The 22687-nt window shown below is 37.0% G+C and overlaps 2 protein-coding genes across 4 annotated transcripts; both read left to right on the top strand.

Moving 5' to 3' along the window:
* Positions 1-973: 973 nt before the first annotated feature.
* LOC145639037 (protein OSB3, chloroplastic/mitochondrial-like) lies at positions 974-15798 on the top strand. Of its 3 annotated transcripts, none has more exons than XM_081690135.1 (10): positions 974-1404; positions 3923-4061; positions 4997-5081; positions 5832-6127; positions 11045-11129; positions 11650-11963; positions 12976-13051; positions 13491-13792; positions 14968-15043; positions 15433-15798. In XM_081690135.1, exons 1-10 carry the CDS (start codon positions 1067-1069, stop codon positions 15654-15656), a joined length of 1935 nt encoding a protein of 644 aa, XP_081546261.1. In that variant the 5' UTR covers positions 974-1066; the 3' UTR covers positions 15657-15798. The 3 variants fall into 3 exon arrangements, with proteins under 3 accessions (XP_081546261.1, XP_081546263.1, XP_081546260.1); XM_081690137.1 differs by having other exon boundaries at positions 5826-6127; positions 11662-11963; XM_081690134.1 differs by having other exon boundaries at positions 5826-6127.
* A 1596-nt stretch (positions 15799-17394) lies between these two features.
* LOC145639036 (putative disease resistance protein At4g33300) lies at positions 17395-21447 on the top strand. Its single transcript, XM_081690133.1, has 5 exons — positions 17395-18368; positions 18766-19160; positions 19253-19608; positions 19717-19922; positions 20059-21447. Exons 1-5 carry the CDS (start codon positions 17672-17674, stop codon positions 20889-20891), a joined length of 2487 nt encoding a protein of 828 aa, XP_081546259.1. The 5' UTR covers positions 17395-17671; the 3' UTR covers positions 20892-21447.
* Positions 21448-22687: the final 1240 nt, after the last annotated feature.

The raw sequence follows: 22687 nt of genomic DNA, 5'->3' as shown, positions 1-22687 counted from the left end.
CAGAAACCTCCAGATCTATTGGGTAAGACTCCCCAGTAGCAGATCCAGCAGCGGAGACCTCACCCTCATCAACTGGAGCAGTAGGAACCCAACAACAACAACCAAACCCTCAGCCCTGTGTAACCACCTCAAATGGTGGTTCATCATGTGCCGTAGCCTCAGAGACCACCTCCTAAGGCTTCTCCTCCTCATCGCTCACATACTCAACCAATTTAGCACCACTAATCCTCCTCCTTGCAATGAGAGAAGCACGACGAATGGGTTTCATGTTTCCCGTTCCTCGCTGCGGCTTGTAGGTGATTTGCCCAGATCGACGCTTAGATCCACTTGATTCAAGCGTCTTGTGGCAAATAAGATCAAGATCTTTGTCGTTTGGGGTAGTCATTGAGGGACTCAAGAAGTTGAAACAGAGAATTGAATAAGGGAGGAACGCGAAAACAACGAACCAGATGTGTGTGTGTGTGTGTGTCAGAGAGAGAGAGAGATGATGAGATTCGTAGAGGAGTGAGAAAAGATGAACTTGGGTTTTTGGAGGGGGATTTATTCCGGAGAATTCTCCAGAATAAATGAACTCAACCATATTCGTCTGGTTAATTGAATGGGGGAGCATTCAATTGAGGTGGTTGGGGTGATGGTGAATTTGAAGGGTTGGGGTTTTTTTTTGGTGGGAATGATTAATTTAATTAATCAGTTAGGTAGTTTAAATAGATAAGATTAGTAGTGCAATAAAGTTGAGTTAATAAAAAAACATAAGTGTAAAATAGTAATTTTGCCATTAAAAAGTTATTATAAAAGAAAAGAAATGAGAAAGTTGCAAGTAATGTGGACCGACCCAAAAAGAAAATAGTTGCAAGTAAATTCAATAAACGACATGGACATCGGGCACAAAACTAGTTACGATGATAAACTTGAATTTTCACCTTTTTATAGGAGTCCACGACTAAGGGTTTTTGCCTCTTTGGCGCCCCACACGGCCACACACTCATACAGCATATAGGATACACCGATACAGCATACACTATTACACATTTAAACCACAACTAAGCCCTGCGTTTCCTCTTTGGCGATGATCTCTCGAGCTTTGCTCCGACTACGCTCGCCGGCAACTATCTCCCTCATACGCACCCTCAATGGTGCCACCCACCTTTCTTCCTCCGCTGTTGGGCTAGCAGCGGCGCAAGCGCACAGCTACTCAGCCACCGCATCAGTGGACTGTGCCGACGCTGACGCTCGCAAAGCCGCTCGTCTTTCGACCGTAACTTGGTCACCTCAACTTCACAATTCAGTCAGCTTTATTGGGACCGTCGATTTCCCTGTTAAGAAATATGCTTCCAAGGATGACCGTTTAGGTGTTTACACTTCTCTTCGTGTCAAAGCTTCTCCTAATTCTGATTCTTCTTTTTGGTAAGACTCTTCTTTCTTTCTGCTTAATTGTTCTGTTGCTTTCATTTAGGGTTTTAATTTTTTTTTTTATTAAATTTATTGTGAGTATTGGGTTATGGAATTTTGAACTGGAATAATGTCAATTTTGGCCTTTTGGGTTTTCATTTTTTGGTTAATTTTATAATGGGGTTTGCTTCGTTTGTGGCAAAATCGGTTTGAAAGAATTGAGTGTTTGATGATTGGTTATATGCTATGATGTTGTTTCTCTGATAATGCATAAGAGAAAAGTTGTAGAATTGTGTCTTGGAGGAGGACCGTTTGTTTTGAAATGACTAATTCAATTTTGGGATGAGTTTGAGATGATTCGAGTTCGGGATCATTGAGAGAGGGTTTGAAATTGTCAGTAAAGTATTTTTTACGAACTTTATTGTTCTAATTTTTGATGAAATGTAGTCTGATAAACAGAGGTTGAAAACTCACTTCTTAGACAAGAAATGTCAAATTGGACATCTTTCTTTGAAATGTCCGAGAATAGTCTAATCCATGCTTTTGGCTGGTGGGGGAACGTATGTTTTGAATTCACAAACACTTAAATAAGGTATCATCAATTAAAAAGACATTAACAAGTGATTGAAGACGTTCCTTTCATTTCTATGGCTGATCAAGCTAGAATCCGTGCCTGACTGGGGAGTATCCTTTCACTTTGATTTGCTGATTTGGCTTGCATAATCGACCTACTTTTTTCTTTCTGTAGAATACTTACCTCTTATATATGTAGAATCATTCCTTGGAACATGTTAGTGCTTGTTCTCTTGTTGTAGACCGTTTTTGAGAGTCAGAAGAGAAAGAAAAGTTTCTCACTTCTCACTTCTCACTTCTCACTGCTGAAAATATGGCAGTAATGTAGGATGTTAGGGATTCACAATAACCAAATTACTTTGTTCAGATATTTCAGCATGTGTTTCTGAAATGGGAGTTTTCTATTTCAGCCTGTGACAAATCTGAATCCATAGAACACTCATGGCCCTCCTCTTTTTTTGTTGACATGCTAACCTCCAGGAAATCCTTTGCGTGCCACCTTGAGACCCTTTAAATGCCACCTAATTCTTTTTGATCAGTTGCAGAAAATCCAGAAAGAACAAATGAAATCTGCTGAGCTTCTTGAATTTTCTATTACCTTTGAGGAAGAGTCTTAAGAAGCCTATATCACATTCATTTTGGTGGGATGTAGAATTCTGTCTTCATTTCCCTTAGAATGAAGGATGATAGTTACATCCTTTGTTTGTTGCTAATAGATTCTATAATACATTGTTGGAGATATGATAGCTTGTGACTTGTGAGTTCCTTCTACTTCTGTTAATTATCTCTATCTTACGATCTTCCTCAAAGTATTTGGTGATGAGATCTATTTCTGCATATCATTTGCAGAAAGTTTTCAACTATATAATGTTCCATGTCATAACCAGAGGATGTCAAATCTTTAGCCTCACCTTTTTGTATTATCTATCTCATATTCCTCTCTAAGGCAAGCGGACAAGCGACAAAGGATGCTTATGTAATCAGCTTTGCCAATGCTGTGGACCTTTGTTACTACTTAGCTAATAGTTTTAAAAGGTGTGAGAGCTGCATCAAGGTGCAAAGGATCCTTGAAGTCGAGGTGCTAGGTGCTAGGTGCAAGTCAAAGGCGCTCATGTCTTGTACGTTAGTCATTAGGCACCCCTTCTTTAAATTTTTTTTTTTTTTTTTTTTTTATTATTATTTTTACTTTTTTGATCAAAATATCTATAAATGAGGCTAAAGATTTAATAATGTTGAGTGATGTGGGAGCAAAGTGGATACTCATGATTAATTAATTAATTTGCCTTGTTTGTTTTTGGGCTTGCATTATTTTACATATTAAGTTAAAATGGGTATTTTTATGTTTGTCAAAAGTCTTAGACCTAGGCGTGAGTATGGAAGCTGCTATTTACATTAATAGCTACTGGTTTGGGGAATTAAATACTGAAATGCCACTTTTGTTACTTTGCAGATTAATGCCCAATGATTGGTACAACTTGGCAGAACTCTTCTACTTACCTACCTAGACCTAATTTTTGGTGGAAAGATTGTGAAAAAGGGGTGAATTAATCATATAGCTAATCAGTAATCCTTGTCCAGTTAGTTTTTCTAACAAATTGGGAGTTAGATTAGACATAGGATTTTATTTTCGAATAAACTGATCAATAATTAGGTTTGTGTAGTTTTTATCTTTTATTTTCTCATATATGATGTTTTCAGTTTTAGTTCAATCAAAGACCCTTTTGACTGAGAGATGGTCGAACAGAAATATGTGAATATTGGCAAATGTCAAACTGTTGCGAGTAAAATGGAACGGAGGAAGTATATGTTATAGCGTATTAAGCTAGCTTTACTTCAACCTTAACTTAACCCAATGTGCTGGGTCTGTTTGAAATACATCTAGGCCACATATTTTCTAGACTGATCTACTTTTAATACAATTTTAGAGATCAAAATATCAAATCCATTGTTTTCTGTACAGGATAACACTTGTGATGTGGGATGAGTTGGCTGAGAGAGCTTTGCTGCATTTGAAACAAAATGATTACATATACATATCTGGTGAACTTGGATCATATGCAAAAGCAACTTCAGAAGGGAAAGAGAGTATAAGATATAAGGTTTCTCTCCTCTCTCTCTCTCTCTCTCTCTCTCTCTCTCTCTCTCCCTATTAATTTTTTATTTGGAATGGTTTATTCAGACATAAGTGGACTAACCATTCTTTTCCTTTGCAATAAATGTTGCAATTATTATTTAAAGGTAACTTAAAACCCCTTTATAGAAGGCTATGACATGATCAAAGACCCTTTTCTTAAGCTTTGAATGTGCCTCTAGAAGGTTTTGGCATTTAATATGTAGGGGAAAGATCTTTGAAAAAAAGATATCTTAGGGGGAGATTCTTTGTTTTGTTGTCATTCCTTTGGATGCTCCAGATTGCTTCATTTATATTCTATCATTTTATCATAGTGGTGCTAAATTGGGATTGCATGAGAAGGGTACTGAGTGAAGATTGGTATGACACTTATTATTACTGGCATTGTCACTACCTACAAGTATTTGATGCGTAGGATGGTGTGGTAGAGGTGTGTGATTAGAGGCTGGGAATTAACTTGAGAGGAGAGAGAGCCCCTGATTGTTTTGCCAGTAAAGCAGTCTTTCAAAGCTCTTTCTTTCTATAATAAAATCTTCTGGAACTTGATGGATATAATTGCTCAAGTGTAGAAATTGACACCAAATTGAATTTTTTGATGAGTTTGCTCTCCATTTTTGTGGTATGTAACTTTGTTAGGATGATGTACAGGAAATGTTACAAAACGTTAATGACGGCCAGGGTAAGAGGCCGATTGCCTTGTCTTATTTTATTTAGTGCGACATTGGTGAAGCTCATTTGGAAGTAATATGTTTTCCAATGACGTTATGACGTGCCTTCCATTCACAAGGGCTCAAATTGTAACTGGGACGGGTTAGATCCACAGATATGTGGCCAGAGGTTGAAATTACATGTATGTGACATTTTCCATCACAGGGTCTTTATCCTGTTCATTTGCATTTGCAGGTGACAGCAAAAGAATTAAATTATGTAAAGCTGGATGAACCTGGAAAATTGTCTCAAAGAGCTGCGGATCCAGAAAAAGAAACTGGTAAGGTTTCTGACTGTAGACAGAACTCAGAAGGCTATATCTTGTGATTGATTCTCTCATTGGCATTGCGATGAGACTATGTATATGATGTCGTTTGGAAATATTGAAAATATGCTTGTTCTTTTCACTGTATTTTTATTAAATTTCATTTTCTTCTGATTTTGATTGATTAAAACTTATTTTCAATTATTTTTTTATCTTGTAATATACAAAGTATATATGTTTAAAAAGCTAAATTTAACTGATAGAAGATGATATTTTCTGATTTCTTGTTGTATTTATTGTTGTTACCACATTAAACTAGATTTTACTATTAAAAACATATTATTACCTATTGAATCTTATATTTATCAATCTAAACTTGATTTTACTGTTTATTTAATTTTGACTTAATTTTTTTTCTAAGGTGAAGAGAACAGTATCTTAATAGGACTGAAAAACTGCATGTGTACTTATGAAGACTAGAATTCTGCAATATTGTTTGTTTATTATGCCTGCCATGCATATCTCAGCCTTATTTATCAATTCGTGTCAATTATTGCATGATTTATAGCATTGCTATCTGGGTTTGGAAGGCATTTTCTAACACTTTGTCTCCAAGCTGAAAATTCACTGTTAACTGGATAAGCATGATAAAATTGCAAGATATTTGGGAGAATGGTGGGGCCTAAAATTTTGTTTTATTTTATGTTTATTTATTTATTTATTATTATTATTATTTTTTTATCTCTGGTGTTTTTGTAGGATTAGGCGAATCTAGCTTGCAAAAGAAAAATAATCGGCTTCAGTTGCTGCAATTATTGTTTGCCAATCCAAGTGACTGGTATGACAATCGGAAAAGTAAGAAGAATCCGAAGCAACCAGATTTCAAGCATAAGAATACTGGTGAAGTACTCTGGTTCAGTGAACGTGATCCGCCATGGGTAAAAAGACAAATAGAAATACTCGATTCTAGACTTTCAGGAAGCCCAAATTATGGTGTGAGTTCCAAATATTCCTCATCCAGATGTTTGTCGGACGAGCTGTTTATGGTGCCAAACCCTACTGTAAGCAATTTGAATTGTCAATTATACAAGCGAACACAAAAAATGATCTGTTAGCCTAGCAATACAATTTATTTATTTATTTTATAGGATGAAATGAACTTAACAGAATTAGTCTTAAGTCATGGTGGCAAACTTTCTTACATCTTAATTATTAGGCATTTTTAGAAGAAAAGATTGATTCACTAAATACAATTCATAAGTGGTGTTACTGGGAGTAAAGGATTTTATTTGCACTTTGGAGCTTATGTTCCTTAAAGGACACTCTGTATCACTTACTAATGCTCCAATGGAGGTTTTTTGATGTGCTTGGCACTTTACTAGTTATCAAAATGTGCTCTTTGATCTAAATACTCGATACATGCACTCTCTGAAAAGATGGTAATTTCTTTGCATGACGCATATTAGATCTTTTAATAGACTCTGGCTGATTTGTCTTTATGCAATAAAGTAGGAATTAAGAGAAAGATTGATACTTTGATTGATATTGCTAAGCCTTCCTTACATTTTTATTCTAGCTTGAGGCTACAACTCTCCATGCTAGTGACTTTAGATCACAAGTCTTAATCAAAATTCACTCACAAAATGCCGATTCTTTCTATTCTCTCTCTTTCTTTGTTTATGTACATCCCCTAGGTTGATTCTAGACGGCTTGTCTTCTTGTGCATAGGGCCGCCACCTGCTGCCTGCTACTCTGCTACTTGTTGTGCTACTGTTGCTGCTTGTTGCTCCTTTCCTCCTTGGTTGGTTGGCTTTTTTCTTCTCTTTCGGGTGTAGTTGGAACCTCTGGTGGGCTGTTATGATCTGTTACATCATTTCCCCCTTGAAGATTCACCTTGTCCCAAGGTGGAACCAAGGAATCATTAATGGCCACGACTTCTTCCTAGGTGGGTTCAAATGGCTGCAGCCCCTTCTATTCGATTAGGACTTCAGTTATTGTTGAACTCTCCTTCCTCCTATGCCTGACATCCATCACCTCCGCTAGTTGCCCCTCTAGCTCTATGTCAACAGTGAGCTGTTTATGGCCCTTTTAATTGGGAGTTGGGACTCATGAAAGACTGATGAAGCTTACAAGTGTCTGGCAGGGATTATCGCAATAGGCCATTAATACCTGTCTGCAGCTTTTCAAAGAGTCTTTTGGCCAAGGTCTGCTGCTACGGCTGGATTTTTAGGTATACCTCATCTCCCACCTCCAAGGATTGTTCTCTCCTTTGTTGATCGACATTCCCCTTCATCTTTTGTTGCACTTTCAGCATCATCCTTAGTTCTTCCAACATGAAATCCTAATCCCCTCCTCTGCAATCGCTCCTCCAATTTATACTATTGTGTGTCCGACTCCTACCTTGGTGACCCTTTGGCAGGTCCCTACCATACACCACCTTAAAGGGTGTCATTCCCATCGAAGTGTGGGGCAAAGTGTTGTTTGAGAACTTTGCCTAATAGAGCCACAATGCCGGAGCCTCTCATGTACACCTCAAGGGTCTTGTTGACAATCTCTGCAGGCGAAACAATTCCTTCCTTAAGATGCTCGAAAAAATATTGTGTCTATTTGATACAATAGATTAAGGGGCTGTTTGGTTGAGCTTCTTGGAATGGATTTAGAATCCATGCCATGGTTTTATTTGTTTGGCTGGGCTATTTAAGTATGGAATCTCATACTCGGGGGATTCTAACTCCACCCCATTCCCTTGGAATCTCATTACCCCCCCCCCCCCCCCCAAGGATTCATAATCCATACCACCACTCAAGTATGAGAATCTATTCCATGATTAAACCAAACAACTTTAGATGGTATGGTATATAGAATCCATACTATCCAATTAGATTGGTATGGGATATATAATCCATACTATCCAAGTATGATAATCTATACTAATCCATTCCAGCTTAGTGAACCAAACGACCCTAAGAAAATCACGGAGTCGAACTATTTCCTTTATGAAGGATACTTGAGGTATGGTATATTTGGATACACAAACCACCACCTCTAGGATGGTATCTAACCCCTTTGATTTAAGCAGCCCTTCGATGAAGTCAAGGGAAGTGTCTTGTTATGCGGCTGTGGGGAACGGTGGATCTAAGAAGCCTCGCAAATCTTTCTAATTATTTGGGGATGGACCACTCAATCATCGCCCTCACCTTCTCCATGCCTACGACCACCTTGGCATGTGAGATTATATGCCAATATGCCTACGACCACCTTGGCATGTGAGAATATCACAAATAAAAGACCAACACAAATTTTCGCAAGGCCAATATGCCTCATTTGTAAGCTATTGAAAGGTCGCTAAGGCATTAAAAACTCATAATGGCCTTTATTGATGTGAAAAACCGTTTTATGAGTGTCGTTGGCCTTGATCAATATTTAATGATAGTCGACCTTCAAGGAATTTCAGCGCTCGTTCATCCACCCTGAAACGCCAATACTTGTCTTTTTTTCTTTAGCAAAATACCTTGTTGAGTGTACAGAGCATAGCCATGAGTGTTATTCTAGAGTTGTAAGGTTGGATCACCGAGGAGGCTCCCGCTTTGAAATCTCATTGTATGCGTCTTCTAATTCATATTGATTGAATCCTCTAACATTGTACTCCCATCTATGTTACTCGGACTCGGGTACCCATGTCCGACACGGGTATGTGTCCAAGTATCCGACTCGGCTATTTTGTGAAAAAATTCTATGATTTTGAACTAAAATGAAGTGTCCAAGTGCCATACCCATGTTCGAGTGTCGAGGGTCCGACACTGGTACTTGAGGTAAAACGAAGAGTCCGAGTAACATAGACTCCCATAATAACATTTGTGTTTCCTAGTTGTAAGGGTAAAAATTCCTCCACAATTTCCACTCCCCCATCTAGTTTCATCTTGACTTACTTGCATACTCCTCTCCCACAACTTGTCTCTCCAATCGCTAGGATACTCCAAATTTGTAAGTGTCAATTAACATAGACCGTCGTTGTGGAAATAAATTAATAAAATTATAAGTTTCCCCCGGATCTATTATTACCACCACCATTGCGCGGGTGAAGCCTATTGCCCCTCTCAACCTCATGGTTTCGAGTTTGAAAATTCAATAGCCGACCATAGTAAAATTTCCACCCGGGCTGTTATGGACAGCTACTCCGTCGCTTTGTCCACCCCATTCACAGTTTTTTCACCCCGTCATCCTCGACCAACAGAACACTCAATTGCCTTTTCTTACATTGATGCAGAAGTCCCCACCACTCTCCCCATCTAAAACAGAGACCTTTGGCTTTCTTTTCCTGCAATTCTCATGTTCGTGGGATTCCATGCTGGTAGGGCTTTCTCATGTTCACGGAACCCTGGGAATGTTTTTTTTGGGCCGACTTTTTTAAGTGTGAGTGTTGATGGTGTTGCTTGCCTGATAGATTCCAAGCCCAAATGTAGAAGTCTTAGGATTTGATTAGAGGGCCCCAACTTACTTGGCCCCATCACTCCTTTTTTAATTTCCCCTACCTCATTATGTTACCTGTTATGAAGTGTCTGTGACTACCTTCTGGCTTTAAGGATCTAAGACCTAAATTTCTGCCTTAATCTCTTCCTCTAACCCTATTATGAGTTGTCTGTGCCCCAACATAATATTTTTCGTAGCGTTTTCCAAGGGTGCTTCTAGTTCAATAAACTTTTGCCTGTAATCTTCCACTAACGTTGGAGTATATAGTGCGAGCTCTAACCAACTTTTAATCGATCTTCTCCTGTTCTCCCACTTAAACAGCGCAGGGCATCACCTTCCATCGAAACCATCGGTGCTTCCATCTTCTCCTCCTTGTTCAGGTGGTAGAAGTTGAAGTACACTTCTAAGTGTCCACCCTTCTGGGTCTTCTCCTTCGGACTCAAGCTTACAGTACTTCCAATGGCCACCCCCACCACCTCCGCTGGACCATTCTCGCTTTTCCTCTTCCCTCTCATCGCTCTTTTACTTTGACCCTTGATGACTGTTTTCCCCCTTCAAGTATATTACAAGTGACTATCCTCGGTCTCCCCTGTCTCCTCCCAGTTGGAAGTTCTGTCTAAGCTTCTCTTGGTCCCTCCTTGCGAATGTCATCTGGAATTATCTCGAAATCTGTCAATTTGCCCTTCTGTTCTCTTCACTGCCACATCCACAATTTCTTCTAGAGTTTTGAGCAGCCTCGACTTCCCTGTGACACCCTGGGTGCTACCTCCCTACTAGTGGCGTCCTCCTCCTTCAATTCTAATCTTCCATTCCTACAAACTTATCCTCCAAGGAGGCCATTCTTTGAGTGGCTGAAGACTGATGTCACTATGATCTCCCTACTCTAATACCACTTGTAATAGACTCAAAGCTGGTTGATTTGTATGTATGCAATAAAGCAGGAAATTAAGAGAGATTGATATTTAAATTGATATAGTTAAGCCTTTATTGCTAATTTAGTAGGTTGAGGCTACAACTCTCCATGTTAGTGACTTTTAGTCAGCTCTATCTCTCTCTCTATTTACATTCCCCTAGGATGATTCTAGATGACTTGTCTTCCACAGGTGGCGGCTGTCGGGCTGCTTGTTGTTCTACCATTGCTGCTTGTTGTTCCCCCCTCCTTGGTTGGCTTTTGTCTTTTCCTTTGAGTGTAGGTCAAGACTACTGGTGGGCTGTCATGTTCTGTTACATGTAAATAGTACTTTCTCCATTACTTAAATATTGCAACATGGGAAACATGTTTGATGGGGGAGGTAAGAGGCTGAGGTGCCTGGTCATATTTTATTTTAGTACGACGGTGGTGGTGCTCATCAAGATGTGATATGTGTTCTCACAACATGACTTTTACCCACAAAATTCAACTGAGGTGTTGGATGCAAGGATTATGCCTAGTGGTTCAAATCACACATATTTGTGAGCTTTATTCACAGCCTCACAGGGTTGCTAACCTGTTCTAATTGTTTTTGCAGGTGACTGAAGAAGAATTAGATGATCCTGAGCCAGATGAATCTGGGAAAAACATTCAAAGAGGTGTAAATTCAGACAAAGAAACTGGTAAGGTTCCTTATTCTAGTTAGGTGACTGTTCCAGTCATTGATTCTCTCATTGGCATTGTGATGAACCTATGTACATGGCTCAGATGGCTGAATTTACAGAAAATATTTTGAAATGCTAATTATATAGTGCTTGAAATTGTATAAATTTGGCCATATTATAAATGAATAATTGCTCATGTAATTGGAATTCAGTAATATTGTTAGTGTGGTTTGGGATATGGCTTCCATGCATACCTCAGCCTGATGTTTCAACTCACATATACATTTTCACATAAAAAATAAAAAATTAAAAAAAATTTTAAAAAATAAACTCACAAATACATTGTTGCAAGCATTTGTTTATCTTAGCTTGTAGGCTTTGTACTTTGTAGCCTAGCCTGTTTTTACTTAATAATTGTGGTCTGGGGCTTGGAATGAATTGTCTAATCCTGGACTTCCCGTCAATTAATGCTAAATGGAAAATCATGACAAGATTTTGTAGAAGACTGAAGAAGGGTGCATTAACCTCTTTCTTTTAGGTGGTTTTATAGGTGAAGGTAAATATAGCTCGCAAAAGAAAATTGATCGGCTTCACTTGTGGAAAAAATTCTTTGCCAATCCAGATGAGTGGTATGACAATCGTAAAAGTAAGAAGAATCCAAAGCAACCAGATTTCAAGCATAAGAGTTCCGGTGAAGCGCTCTGGTTCAGTGAATGTGATCCTCTATGGGTTAAAGAACAAGTTGAAATACTTGGCTCTAGACATGTAGGAGGAGCAAATATTGAAGCGATATCCAAATCTTCCTCTGACAAATTGGTGTCTGGTGAGCCATTGGAGGAGCTAAACCTTAATGTAAGCAATGAAGATTATCAATGAAACACAAGATTTATCTCTTAGACTAGCAATTTCAAGAATTTTATCATGGATGAAATGAAACTTTAGTAACTTGACAGGTATGACAACAGAAACATAGTCCAAAATCATGGCTTTCAATTGCATATAATCAATTACCCATCTCTAGTATGAATCATACTCTGAAGAAAAGATTGATGCACTTTCTGATACTCAAGATGCTCTTTGATTTGAATGCTGCATACAAGTTGTTTAGCTAGACCAAAGCTGTCTCTCCCTCTCTCTCTCTCTCTCTCTCTCTCTTTTCCTTTCTTTTTTTCTTTCCCTGTTTGTTTTAGGTTGTTTGTTGGAAATACTTTTGTTTGTTGTTTGTTATTTGTTATTGTGACGTACATTGCTTGGCATGATCTCTTGCTTACTTAAGGTTTCATGATGTATATGATCTATGACCTTTACTCATGATATTGTATGAGAAAGGCACTGATTGAAATTGGTATTAGAGACTTCTTATTGGTTTGATGTGTGAAAAGGTGCAATAAAGGAGGGGTGGGCTGATGAGACAAAGGAAACTAACTTTAGAAAGACTAAGGGGGAGGGTTTGCTTTTTGGAATATAACTGAAGCACACCTTATAATATCTGTAAATATAGCAATCATCTGGAGCTCTTTATTTGATAACTTGTTGTTTTTGATTCTGAAGCTGACATAAATATTAAAATTTTATTATGAATAATGTTTGTTCTGAGCGTTTATGGTCTATAACTCTCTGAGGTGAAAGGGCAATAGAAGATGTTGCAAAACTTGTAGGATGATGGCTAAGAGGTTAATATACCTGGTCATATGTTATTTTAGTGTGACAACGGTGAAGGTCATTAGGATGTGATATGTGTTTCAACAATATGTCTATCACCCTCTAATTGCAACTGATATGGGCTGGATCCACAGATTTTGAATTACGCATAATTGTAGTACTCAATCAGATGGTCATTAATTTTCTTAATTGGTTTCTGCAGGTGACAGCAGAGGAATTTACTTTAGATGAAACTGGTAAAAACTTCCAGAGAGTTGAAAATTCAGGATCAGAAACTTGTAAGTTACCTTACTAGTTAGGAGATGGTTTCTGGTTTTTGGCCATCTCATTGATTTTCCGGCAAGCGTATGTACATTATGTCGCTTTACTTGGAGTCTTGAAGCTGTATACTAGTATGATAATTAGTACCTAAATTTGCGTAAATGTTGCCCTAATATAGAAGTAAAAAAACTGCATATATGGATTTGCAATCTGCAATATTGTCAGTTTTTTTTTTTTTTTTTTTTTTTTTTTTTTTTTTTTTTTTTTTTTTTTTTTTTTTTTTTGCTGCCATGCATACCTCAGCTATATATTTGAATACATCGATAAAATGTTGCAATATTTCATGCGTTTTACTTGGTCATCATAATTTAGGGATTACTAGTCATTATCTAATCCCGCGCTCCCATTTTGTGCAAATTAGTGAGGCTTATCGTGTTTTTTTGGGTGGTTTTATAGGTGAGGGTAAATCTAGCTTGCAAAAGAAAAATGACAGGCTTCATTTGTGGAAAAAACTCTTTGCCAATCCAGATGAATGGTATGACAATCGGAAAAGTAAGAAGAATCCAAAGCAACCAGATTTCAAGCATAAGAGTTCTGGTGAAGCACTCTGGTTCAGTGAACGTGATCCTCTATGGGTTAAAGAACAAGTTGAATTACTTGGCTCTAGAGTTTTAGGAGGAGCAAATAATGAAGTGACATCCAAATCTTCCCCAACCAAATGGGTATCTGGTGAGCTGTTGGAGGAGATAAACCTTAATGTAAGCAATGAAGATTGTCAATGATACAAGTGAAAAACTAGATTTATCTCTTAGGTCTAGTGATGTTTATTATGGATGAAATGGAACTTTAGTAACTTGACAGGTATGACAACAGAAACATAGTCCAAAATCATGGCTGTTAATATCATATAATCTATTATCGATTTTTAGTTTGAGTCATTATCCGAAGAAAGATTGATGCACATTTATATCCTCAAGGTGCTCTTTGATTTAATGCTGCATAAGACTTGTTTAGCCATATGAAAGTTGTGTTTCTTTTTTGCCTATTGTTTGTTTTAGGTTGCTTGTTGGAAAAACTTTTGTTTGTTAGGAGAGAGAGCCGTTTCATTTGTTATTGTGATGTACATTACCTGTTATGATCTCTATTCTCTTGCTTACTTTAGGTTTCCTATAGATAGTTTTATTTCAAGGTATGATACATGACCCTTGCTGACATGATATTGTATGAGAAGGGCACTGTAAAAAGGTGCAATATAGGTGGTGTGGGCTGATGAGACAAAGGCAACTAACTTTAAAGGGATTGAGGTGGAGGGGGAGGGGGAGGGGAAGCTTTTTGGTATATAACTGAAGTTCACCTTACTATCTACAAATGAAGCAATCCTCTTGAGTTCTTAATTTAGGGCATGTTCTCATCATATTATTTTCATTTCAGTTCAGCTCAGCTCTAATAAGTTAAGTTCAGTTCAGTTTAGCTCAGCTCCTAATTTCATTCTCTCATAAAATATTCATTCCAGTTCAGCTTAGCTCTAATAAGTTCAGTTCAGTTCAGTTCAGTTCAGCTCAGTTCATTTTAGTCAATGAGAACAGACCCTTAATAGATATTGGTGTTTTTAGTGCTGAAGCTGAATCAATATATAAATTTGATGAACACTTTTTTTTCGGAGCGTTTCTAGTCTAGTACTTTGAGGTAGACGGGAAAGATAAGGTGTTGCAAAACATGTAGGATGCAAGGGTAAGAGGCAGATGTGCCTAGTCATATGTTAATCTAGTGTGACAAACTGACAACGGTGAAGCTAATTAGGATGTGATATGTTTCAACAATGTGCCTTCCATCCACTAATTGCAACTGATATGGGTTGGATCCACAGATTTAGAATTACACACATTTCATATTCTATCACAGGATCATTGATATGTTCAAATGGTTTCTGCAGGTGATAGCAGAGGAATTCACTTTGGATGAGCCTGGAGAAAATTTCCAGAGTGTTGAAAATTCAGGATCAGAAACTCGTAAGTTATACATATTACTAGCTAGGAAATGATTTCTCTTGTTTGATTATCTCGATTTTGTGACTAGCCTATGTACATGGTGTCACTTTTAGAATATAATATAATTGTAGATGTATATAATAATCAGTGTTTTAAATTGCATAAATCTTGTCATAATTAAGTGGAAGGTAAAGCTGTAATAAGGCTGCATATGTAGATTTAAAATTTGCAATTTTGTTAGCAGATTTGGCTGCCATGCATACCTCAGCTTAATATTTACATACATTTTACAGTTTACTTGGTCATCATGATCTGGGGTTTGGATTTTGGAAGTCATTGTCTGATCCCAGACTCCTATTTTGCGCAAATCAGTGAGGCTTATCCATTTTTATTTTTTGGTGGTTTTATAGGTGAAAGTAAATCTAGCGCGCAAAAGAAACTGTGGAAGAAATTCTTTGCTAATCCTGATGAATGGTATGACAATCGTAAAAGTAAGAAGAATCCAAAGCAACCAGATTTCAAGCACAAGACTTCTGGTGAAGCGCTATGGCTAGGTGGTTGTGATTCTCCCTGGGTTAAAAAACAAATTAAAATACTTGATTCTGGAATATCAAGAGAACCAATTAACGGTTAGAAAGCTTTTTGTAGGTGTAAACAATGACGGCTAACTATTATAAGATGTAATGAGTGTTTATCAACTTGGATGCTGGAACATTAGCTGTATATCTCTCTTTTTTATTTTTATTTTTATTTTAAAATTTTACTTCTTATTTTTATTGCTACTGGCACTCAAATTTATTTAAAGTACATGGCATTGTAGCAGAAACCTAAGGAGAAAGGTGAAAGTTTATGCTTGCACCTCCTGTCTTGGACGTCTAGGTATGATTCTGCGGTAAAATGACTACTTAGGCATGTTTAGATGGTTTAACAACCACACCCCCCCTCCCCCCCCCCCCCCCCCCCCCCCCTCTTATTTTTATTATTATTATTTTTTCAAAATGTGTTATTATTATTATATTTTGAAATTAGTTTAAACTGAAGTTGTTATTACCCTAATAATAACTTGTAATTATTAGGGTTTTTTTTTTTTTTTTTTTTTTCCACCATATACCCTTGTGTTTAATAAAAATGTCAACAAGTATTTATTCACCATATACCAATTAAATTTTTCAAATTTACCATATACTCCTGAGTTAAATAAAATGTTATCAAATGCTCTTAATAATTAACAGTGGTAAACTCCATTAGTAATTGAGGAAGTAGTAATGCACTGTTGTTATATATTACTTCTTCCATTCCAATAATGTTGCAACAAGGATGAAATTACGTATTTTAAAATACATTTTATATGTTAAATTTTGGTATTTATATAAGAGTAAATATTATAAAAGTTGATATTGTGAAATTATTTTAAGAGACGAATCTAACAAATTTTACATGACTATATTTTGTTTAATGTATAAATCATATTATATGGTCAAATAAAAGAGATGAATAATGCTCGTTCCAAAAAAAAAGAGATATAAAAATAGCGCTAAAGTCCATTGTTGCAATATCATTGGAGCGAAATTGAACCCGGGTCCATTAGAAATGGAGTAAGAAATCATATTAACTTTGCTATCTAATACTTTTGCTTATTTATTCCTCTTAAATATAGTTAATATAGGCCACGCATTTTTTTTTTCAAATTATTTTCTTCAACTAAATCAATAATGAAAGTATTTAGGATTATCATTTATTAATAAAAAAATAATAAAAATTGTAATACAAAGTTAAGAATATTTAACGATAGATTCGGGGCATCGCCCGAGCTGAACACTAGTTGTTAATCAAAGGATGGTTGGTTAGGTTTTAGTTCCCTTCCAATTATTGTTATAGAGGATTAAATACGCAATCCTCCCTATCAAGTGTAGTCCCAATCATCACTACACCAACAACCAATTAATATCAATGTTAATTTTTTAAATAGAATATATACTATCTCCGCTACATATTATTTGCAACGATTAGTTATTTTTCCTCTCTATTTTATGTGAAATCGTTGCAAATAATATGGAACGGAGGTAGTATTTGCTACTCCCTCCGTTTTTAAATACTTGCTCCATTTCTTCATGCGCGGAGTTTTAGGAGAAATTGGAGAAAGTAATAAAATATGAAGGTAGTGGGGTGAGTGGAAGAATAAAAAATTGTATAAAGTAAAAGTAGTGGAGAGAATTGGAGGAGAGAGAATATGAAATTAATAAAATATGATTTAAGTTGGGTCCATTGGATGAGAGACATTAATTAAATGTTGTAAAAACATCCCAAATAAGGAAATGAAGCAAGTATTTAAAAACGGTCGGAAAAAAAAAAAAAGTGAAACAAGTATTTAAAAACGGAGGGAGTATGTTATATACCTTATCAAACTAGAAGAGTATCAACCTATCACGCTTGGCCGGATAGTTGACAACTCACCAATAAAAAAACAACTTTCTCTTATCCAATGGACCTACCCAAAAGAAAAAAAAAAAAAAAAAAAACAAATGATTCTTATTGACTTTTATAAATTAAACTATTCCTAGTCTTCCCACCAAATTGACTACATTCTCCCCGCCATATCCCCACTCACACTTTGTTTCTCTCCATCATATTCCACTCACGTCCACACTTATGGCCGTGACTGATCTTTTCGCCGGCGAGATCGCCGCTGAACTCCTCAAACACCTCCTCGCAATCGTCCGTAAATCAGCTTTTTGTAGAGCTAGTGCAGAAGAACTCAGTAATCATATCCGTGATCTCCTCCCCATCATCCAAGAAATCAAGTACTCTGGCGTTGAGCTACCTCAGTGTCGACAGGCTCAGCTCGATCGAGTCTCTGAATTGCTTCGACACGGCATGGAGCTCTCGCAGAAGGTTCTTGCATCGAACCGATGGAATGTGTACAAGAATTTGCAGCTAGCTAGGAAGATGGAGAAGCTTGAGAAGAAGGTGTCAAGGTTTGTGCACGGTCCTATGCAGGCTCATATTCTTGCTGATGTTCATCATCTTAGGTTCGACTCGGCCGAGCGGTTTGATCGGATTGATGGGTCGACTAGACAGATTGAGAGGCAACTTGGGTCGTTGAGGATTGGAGGTGTTGGTGGTGGGTGGGTGGAGGAGGAGATTAAGAGAGTGGAGGGATTAGAAGGGGGGTTTGAGGGTAGTTTGGGGAATTTAGGGCCATTAGGGGTGAGTTTGGAAGTGGGTGTTAGGAAAGTTAGGGAGATTTTATTGGAAAAAAGTGATGGTATTTTTGGGATTTGTGGGATTGGTGGGAGTGGTAAAACTACCCTTGTTAAAGAACTTTGTAGGGATGATCAACTTAAATGTAAGTTATTTAATCGTCAAGTGTCGTTGCCTCTGTGATGTGTCTAAGTATTGTACTTTTAATATTCAAGTATATGATATGAATCATTCCACCAAATATGATAGAATGATATTGATTTTTTTTTTTTCATCCAAACTAGTGCTAGCTGCTATGTATTATGGAGTACTCTTTTCTTTCTTTTTTTTTTTTTTTTTTTTTTTTTTTTTTTTTTTTTTTTTTTGCTTTGGAAATTTCTGGTAAATTGTTACTAGTATTGAATTCAAAGAAGAGAAAGTATGTTAGTCAAAATTATGGAGGTTATAACTTTCTAATTTCAGTAAATAAGTAGACTTTGGCTAAATTTAGTTTGTATTTTGGTGTTATTGCCTCTGACTTTGTCTGAATCAAATTCTTGCAGCTTACTTTAATGACCGGATATTGAACTTGACAGTATCTCAATCTCCTAATGTGGAGGAAATGAGATTAAGGGTATGGCAATTTTTGTCAGAAACGGAGTATATGGAAACCAGTTCCGAGGCTTCTCAATGGAACCTCCAATCTGAATCAATATTTGGAGCTCGTGCTCTCGTGGTTTTGGATGATGTTTGGTCACTGTCAGTGCTGGAACAGCTTATTTTTCGAGTGCCTGGGTGCAAAACCCTTGTGGTTTCCAGGTCGAAGTTTCCAACTGTTGCTAACCAGACCTATGAGGTTGAGCTGTTGAACCATACTGAAGCTATGGCTTTGTTTTGTCACTCTGCTTTTGGGAAGAATTCTGTTCCTGTCAGTGCTGATGAACGATTAGTCGAGCAGGTATTGCTTCAGTAGTTGTCTTGAAGCTTTGTTCTTTGTTAGTCTTCAATTCTGCTGCTCTTTACATTATGCTGAAGTTGGTTTGTTTATAGCTTGTCAGTGAATGTAAGGGGCTGCCTTTGGCTCTAAAAGTCATTGGAGCTTCATTGCGAGGGCAACCACAAATGTTCTGGATAAGTGCAAAGAACAGGCTTTCGCGAGGTGAGCCAATTGGTGAATCTCATGAGGTTAATTTGCTAAAGCGGATGGAATCAAGTATATCTTACTTGCCAGAAAAGGTTAGGGAATGTTTCTTGGACTTGGCTTGCTTCCCTGAGGACAAGAAGATTCCCCTAGATGTTTTGATTAACATGTGGGTCGAAATTCATGACATTGATGAAGAGGAGGCTTTTGCTATTCTTATTGAGTTGTCGGAGAAGAATCTTCTTACCATAGTGAAAGATGCAAGGTAGTTTTCAAGCCAGGAAATCATTTTGAAAGAGTAATTTAATCTTATGTTCAATACGATCATTTGCATAGATTTTGACTGGTCACATTCAATGTGTTCAATTGACAGGGCTGGAGATCTGTATAGTAGTTATTATACCATCTTTGTAATGCAGCATGATGTATTGAGAGACCTAGCTTTGCATTTAAGCAATACTGGGAAAATAAATCAGCGAAAACGAATGCTTATGCCACGAAGAGAAGCAAGTCTTCCTAAAGAATGGGAGAGGAATGCAGATCAGCCATTCAATGCCCAGATTGTTTCACTCCATACAGGTATAACCAACAATTCGTTGCAGCATTTGCTTGCATAAGTGGCTGATTTCACATCCTAATATGCTTAAAATTGCTTTGATGGTTTACTTTATGGTCCTAATTCTTCTGTGATTATGCTATATATTTCAATCTACAGGAGAAATGAAAGAAATGGATTGGTTTGCCATGGATTTCCCTAAAGTTGAAGTGCTTGTACTGAACTTCAACTCAAGCGAGTATTTTCTTCCACCCTTCATAAACAACATGCCAAGGCTAAGGGCATTGATCTTAATCAACAGCAGCACAATACATGCAGTCCTTCTCAACCTATCAGTATTTGCTAATATGCCGAATTTGAGGAGCCTTTGGCTCGAAAAGATTTCAGTTCCTCAGTTACCCAAGAGTACCATACCATTGGTGAAATTGCAGAAGATGTCACTAGTCTTATCCAAAATTGACAATAGTTTTGACCAATCTGTCATGGATATGCCAAGGTTATTCCCACATCTCTCAGAACTCACTATAGATCATTGTATAGACCTGGTGAAGCTGCCTGTGAGCATATGCTGGCTTCGCTCACTAGTGACTCTGAGCATCACTAACTGTCACAGCCTAAAAGAGCTACCATCTGATTTGGGTATGTTGGATTCACTACAAATCCTGAGAGTCTATGCTTGCCCCAATCTGAAAATTCTGCCTCCTGGGATATGCCAGCTTGTTAAGTTAAAATACCTTGACATCTCTCAATGTGTCAATTTGGTATGTCTCCCAGAAAACTTTGGTAGACTGATGAGTCTGGAGAAGGTTGACATGCGCGAGTGTTCCTATATAAAGAAGCTGCCAAAGTCTGCAGTATCTTTGCAGTCATTGCGGCATGTTATATGTGATGAAGAGATATCATGGGGGTGGAAGGAATTGGAAATGGCTCATCCAGGACTCAGGGTTCAGGTTGTCGAGGAATGTTTTGATCTAGATTGGTTAACAGACTGAAACTATTTGTTCAGTCGAGGAATGTTTTGATCTAGATTGGCTAACAGACTGAGTTGTATACAACTATTTTGTGTTCAATCGAGGAATGTTTTGATCTAGATTGGTTAACAAACTAAGTTGTATACAACTATATATTCAATCAAGGGATGTTTTGACCTAGATTGGTTAACAGACTGAGTTGTATACAACTTTTTGTTCAGTCAAGGTATGTTTTGATCTAGCTCACACGGGAAAGGATCATATGCTGTGTTCAGCACAGCACACTATGGAGAGATGAGTGAATGAAGAACAGTTATAGGATGGAAGGGATGGTATGTGATCCCTTCATCATGCTGTGCTCAATATTGCACAGGGTGGTAGAGGATCCCATCCCACCTTATGCCGGGCAGTAAAGTGACATTATTTTTGTATATAGTGATTATATCTGATCTTAGTCTAATATGAATATATGATGTATAAAGTGGTATGATTGGTAGCTATTTAGTGTAGATTAGGATGTATAAACTGCTACTAAAAATCAATGCAAGTGTAGATTACTCTATGAAAATGTTCTATATTCAAAGATGAGTGATGAGTTCGTTACTGCTACTCCTTCTGCTTTGAAAAGAAGGCAGTAGTCTTCTATTAATATTCAGGTAAATAATTTGAAAATCTGAATGGTTGCTGAAATAGACTTGAATTACGTTTATATTGCCATTTTTTTTTAAAAATTTATCATACTTTATCTTTTAACACTTGTCAATGGAAAATACTAATCAGTCATATGTAAAGAATTACTGATTATAAAATCAAAATGTAAATTACTTGAATAAACAAAGGTAATACGAGGTATCAATTAAACCAAATGCAGTACTACATATTTCGTAACTTAGATGGTTGATTGAGAGGTTCTTATATACATTCGGGTATACGGTACACCCACTACATCTAAAGATATTTGTTTGCTCATTTGATGATAAAATGAGTCATAATCATCGAAATGAGTAAATAATATCCTTAGGTGATGTATACCAGTATATCACAATTTCTATGGTGGATTATTACAGTAATGAATTAATGATACAAAATACGGAATACTACTCGTACTGTACTGTAAGAGATAAGGCAATGTGTCCTAATCAGAACGTAGAGTATGAATTGAATTTGGTCTTCCCAAATACTTATAACGCGTTGAAAATAATAAATGAATAATTAGAGGCTGCTAAAAATTACAAAAAGACATTTTAAAGAGTTGGAAGCTTCTTAGAAAATTGTGCACATAAAGAAGCATTAAGTTCACATCAAGTCTCTTTGTCAAAAAAAATAATCACATCAAGTCTTTTCGCATGTCGACGAATAAAGCAAAGTGATTGCACAAATATCATACGTGGTGCAACTATTTCTAGCCCTCATTGTCTCAGTGGACTGCGGGCCTAGCCAACATATCATATCATTCATGCTTATCAAAAAAAAAAAAAAAAAAAAAAAAAAAAACACAGATTATCTAAAATATCTTAACTCTGGGCCATACGGAGTACGAGTCCTACCTTTGTTTTCAAAATAGCTTCTTGTTTGACTTTGGTATTATTTGCTTATCCTTCTTCGATTAACCCTTAGGGCATAACTCCTATGCGTTTAGTAAATATATAGGATAAAAAATGTACTATTACATGTATAATAAGTAATAGGTGGTAAATATTTTGGGAGAAAATATTTAACGTATATTATGGTAAAAATTACCACTACATGCATAATAATACACAAAAAGTACTACTCCTTCCGTTTTTAAAAACTTATTCCATTTCTTCATGTGCGGA

The sequence above is a fragment of the Chenopodium album genome, chromosome 7 (genome assembly GCF_948465745.1).
Source record: "Chenopodium album chromosome 7, dcCheAlbu1.1, whole genome shotgun sequence".
NCBI lineage: Eukaryota > Viridiplantae > Streptophyta > Magnoliopsida > Caryophyllales > Amaranthaceae > Chenopodium > Chenopodium album.
Note: the sequence above shows the minus strand (reverse complement) of the source record. Positions and strands in the feature narration are given on the sequence as shown.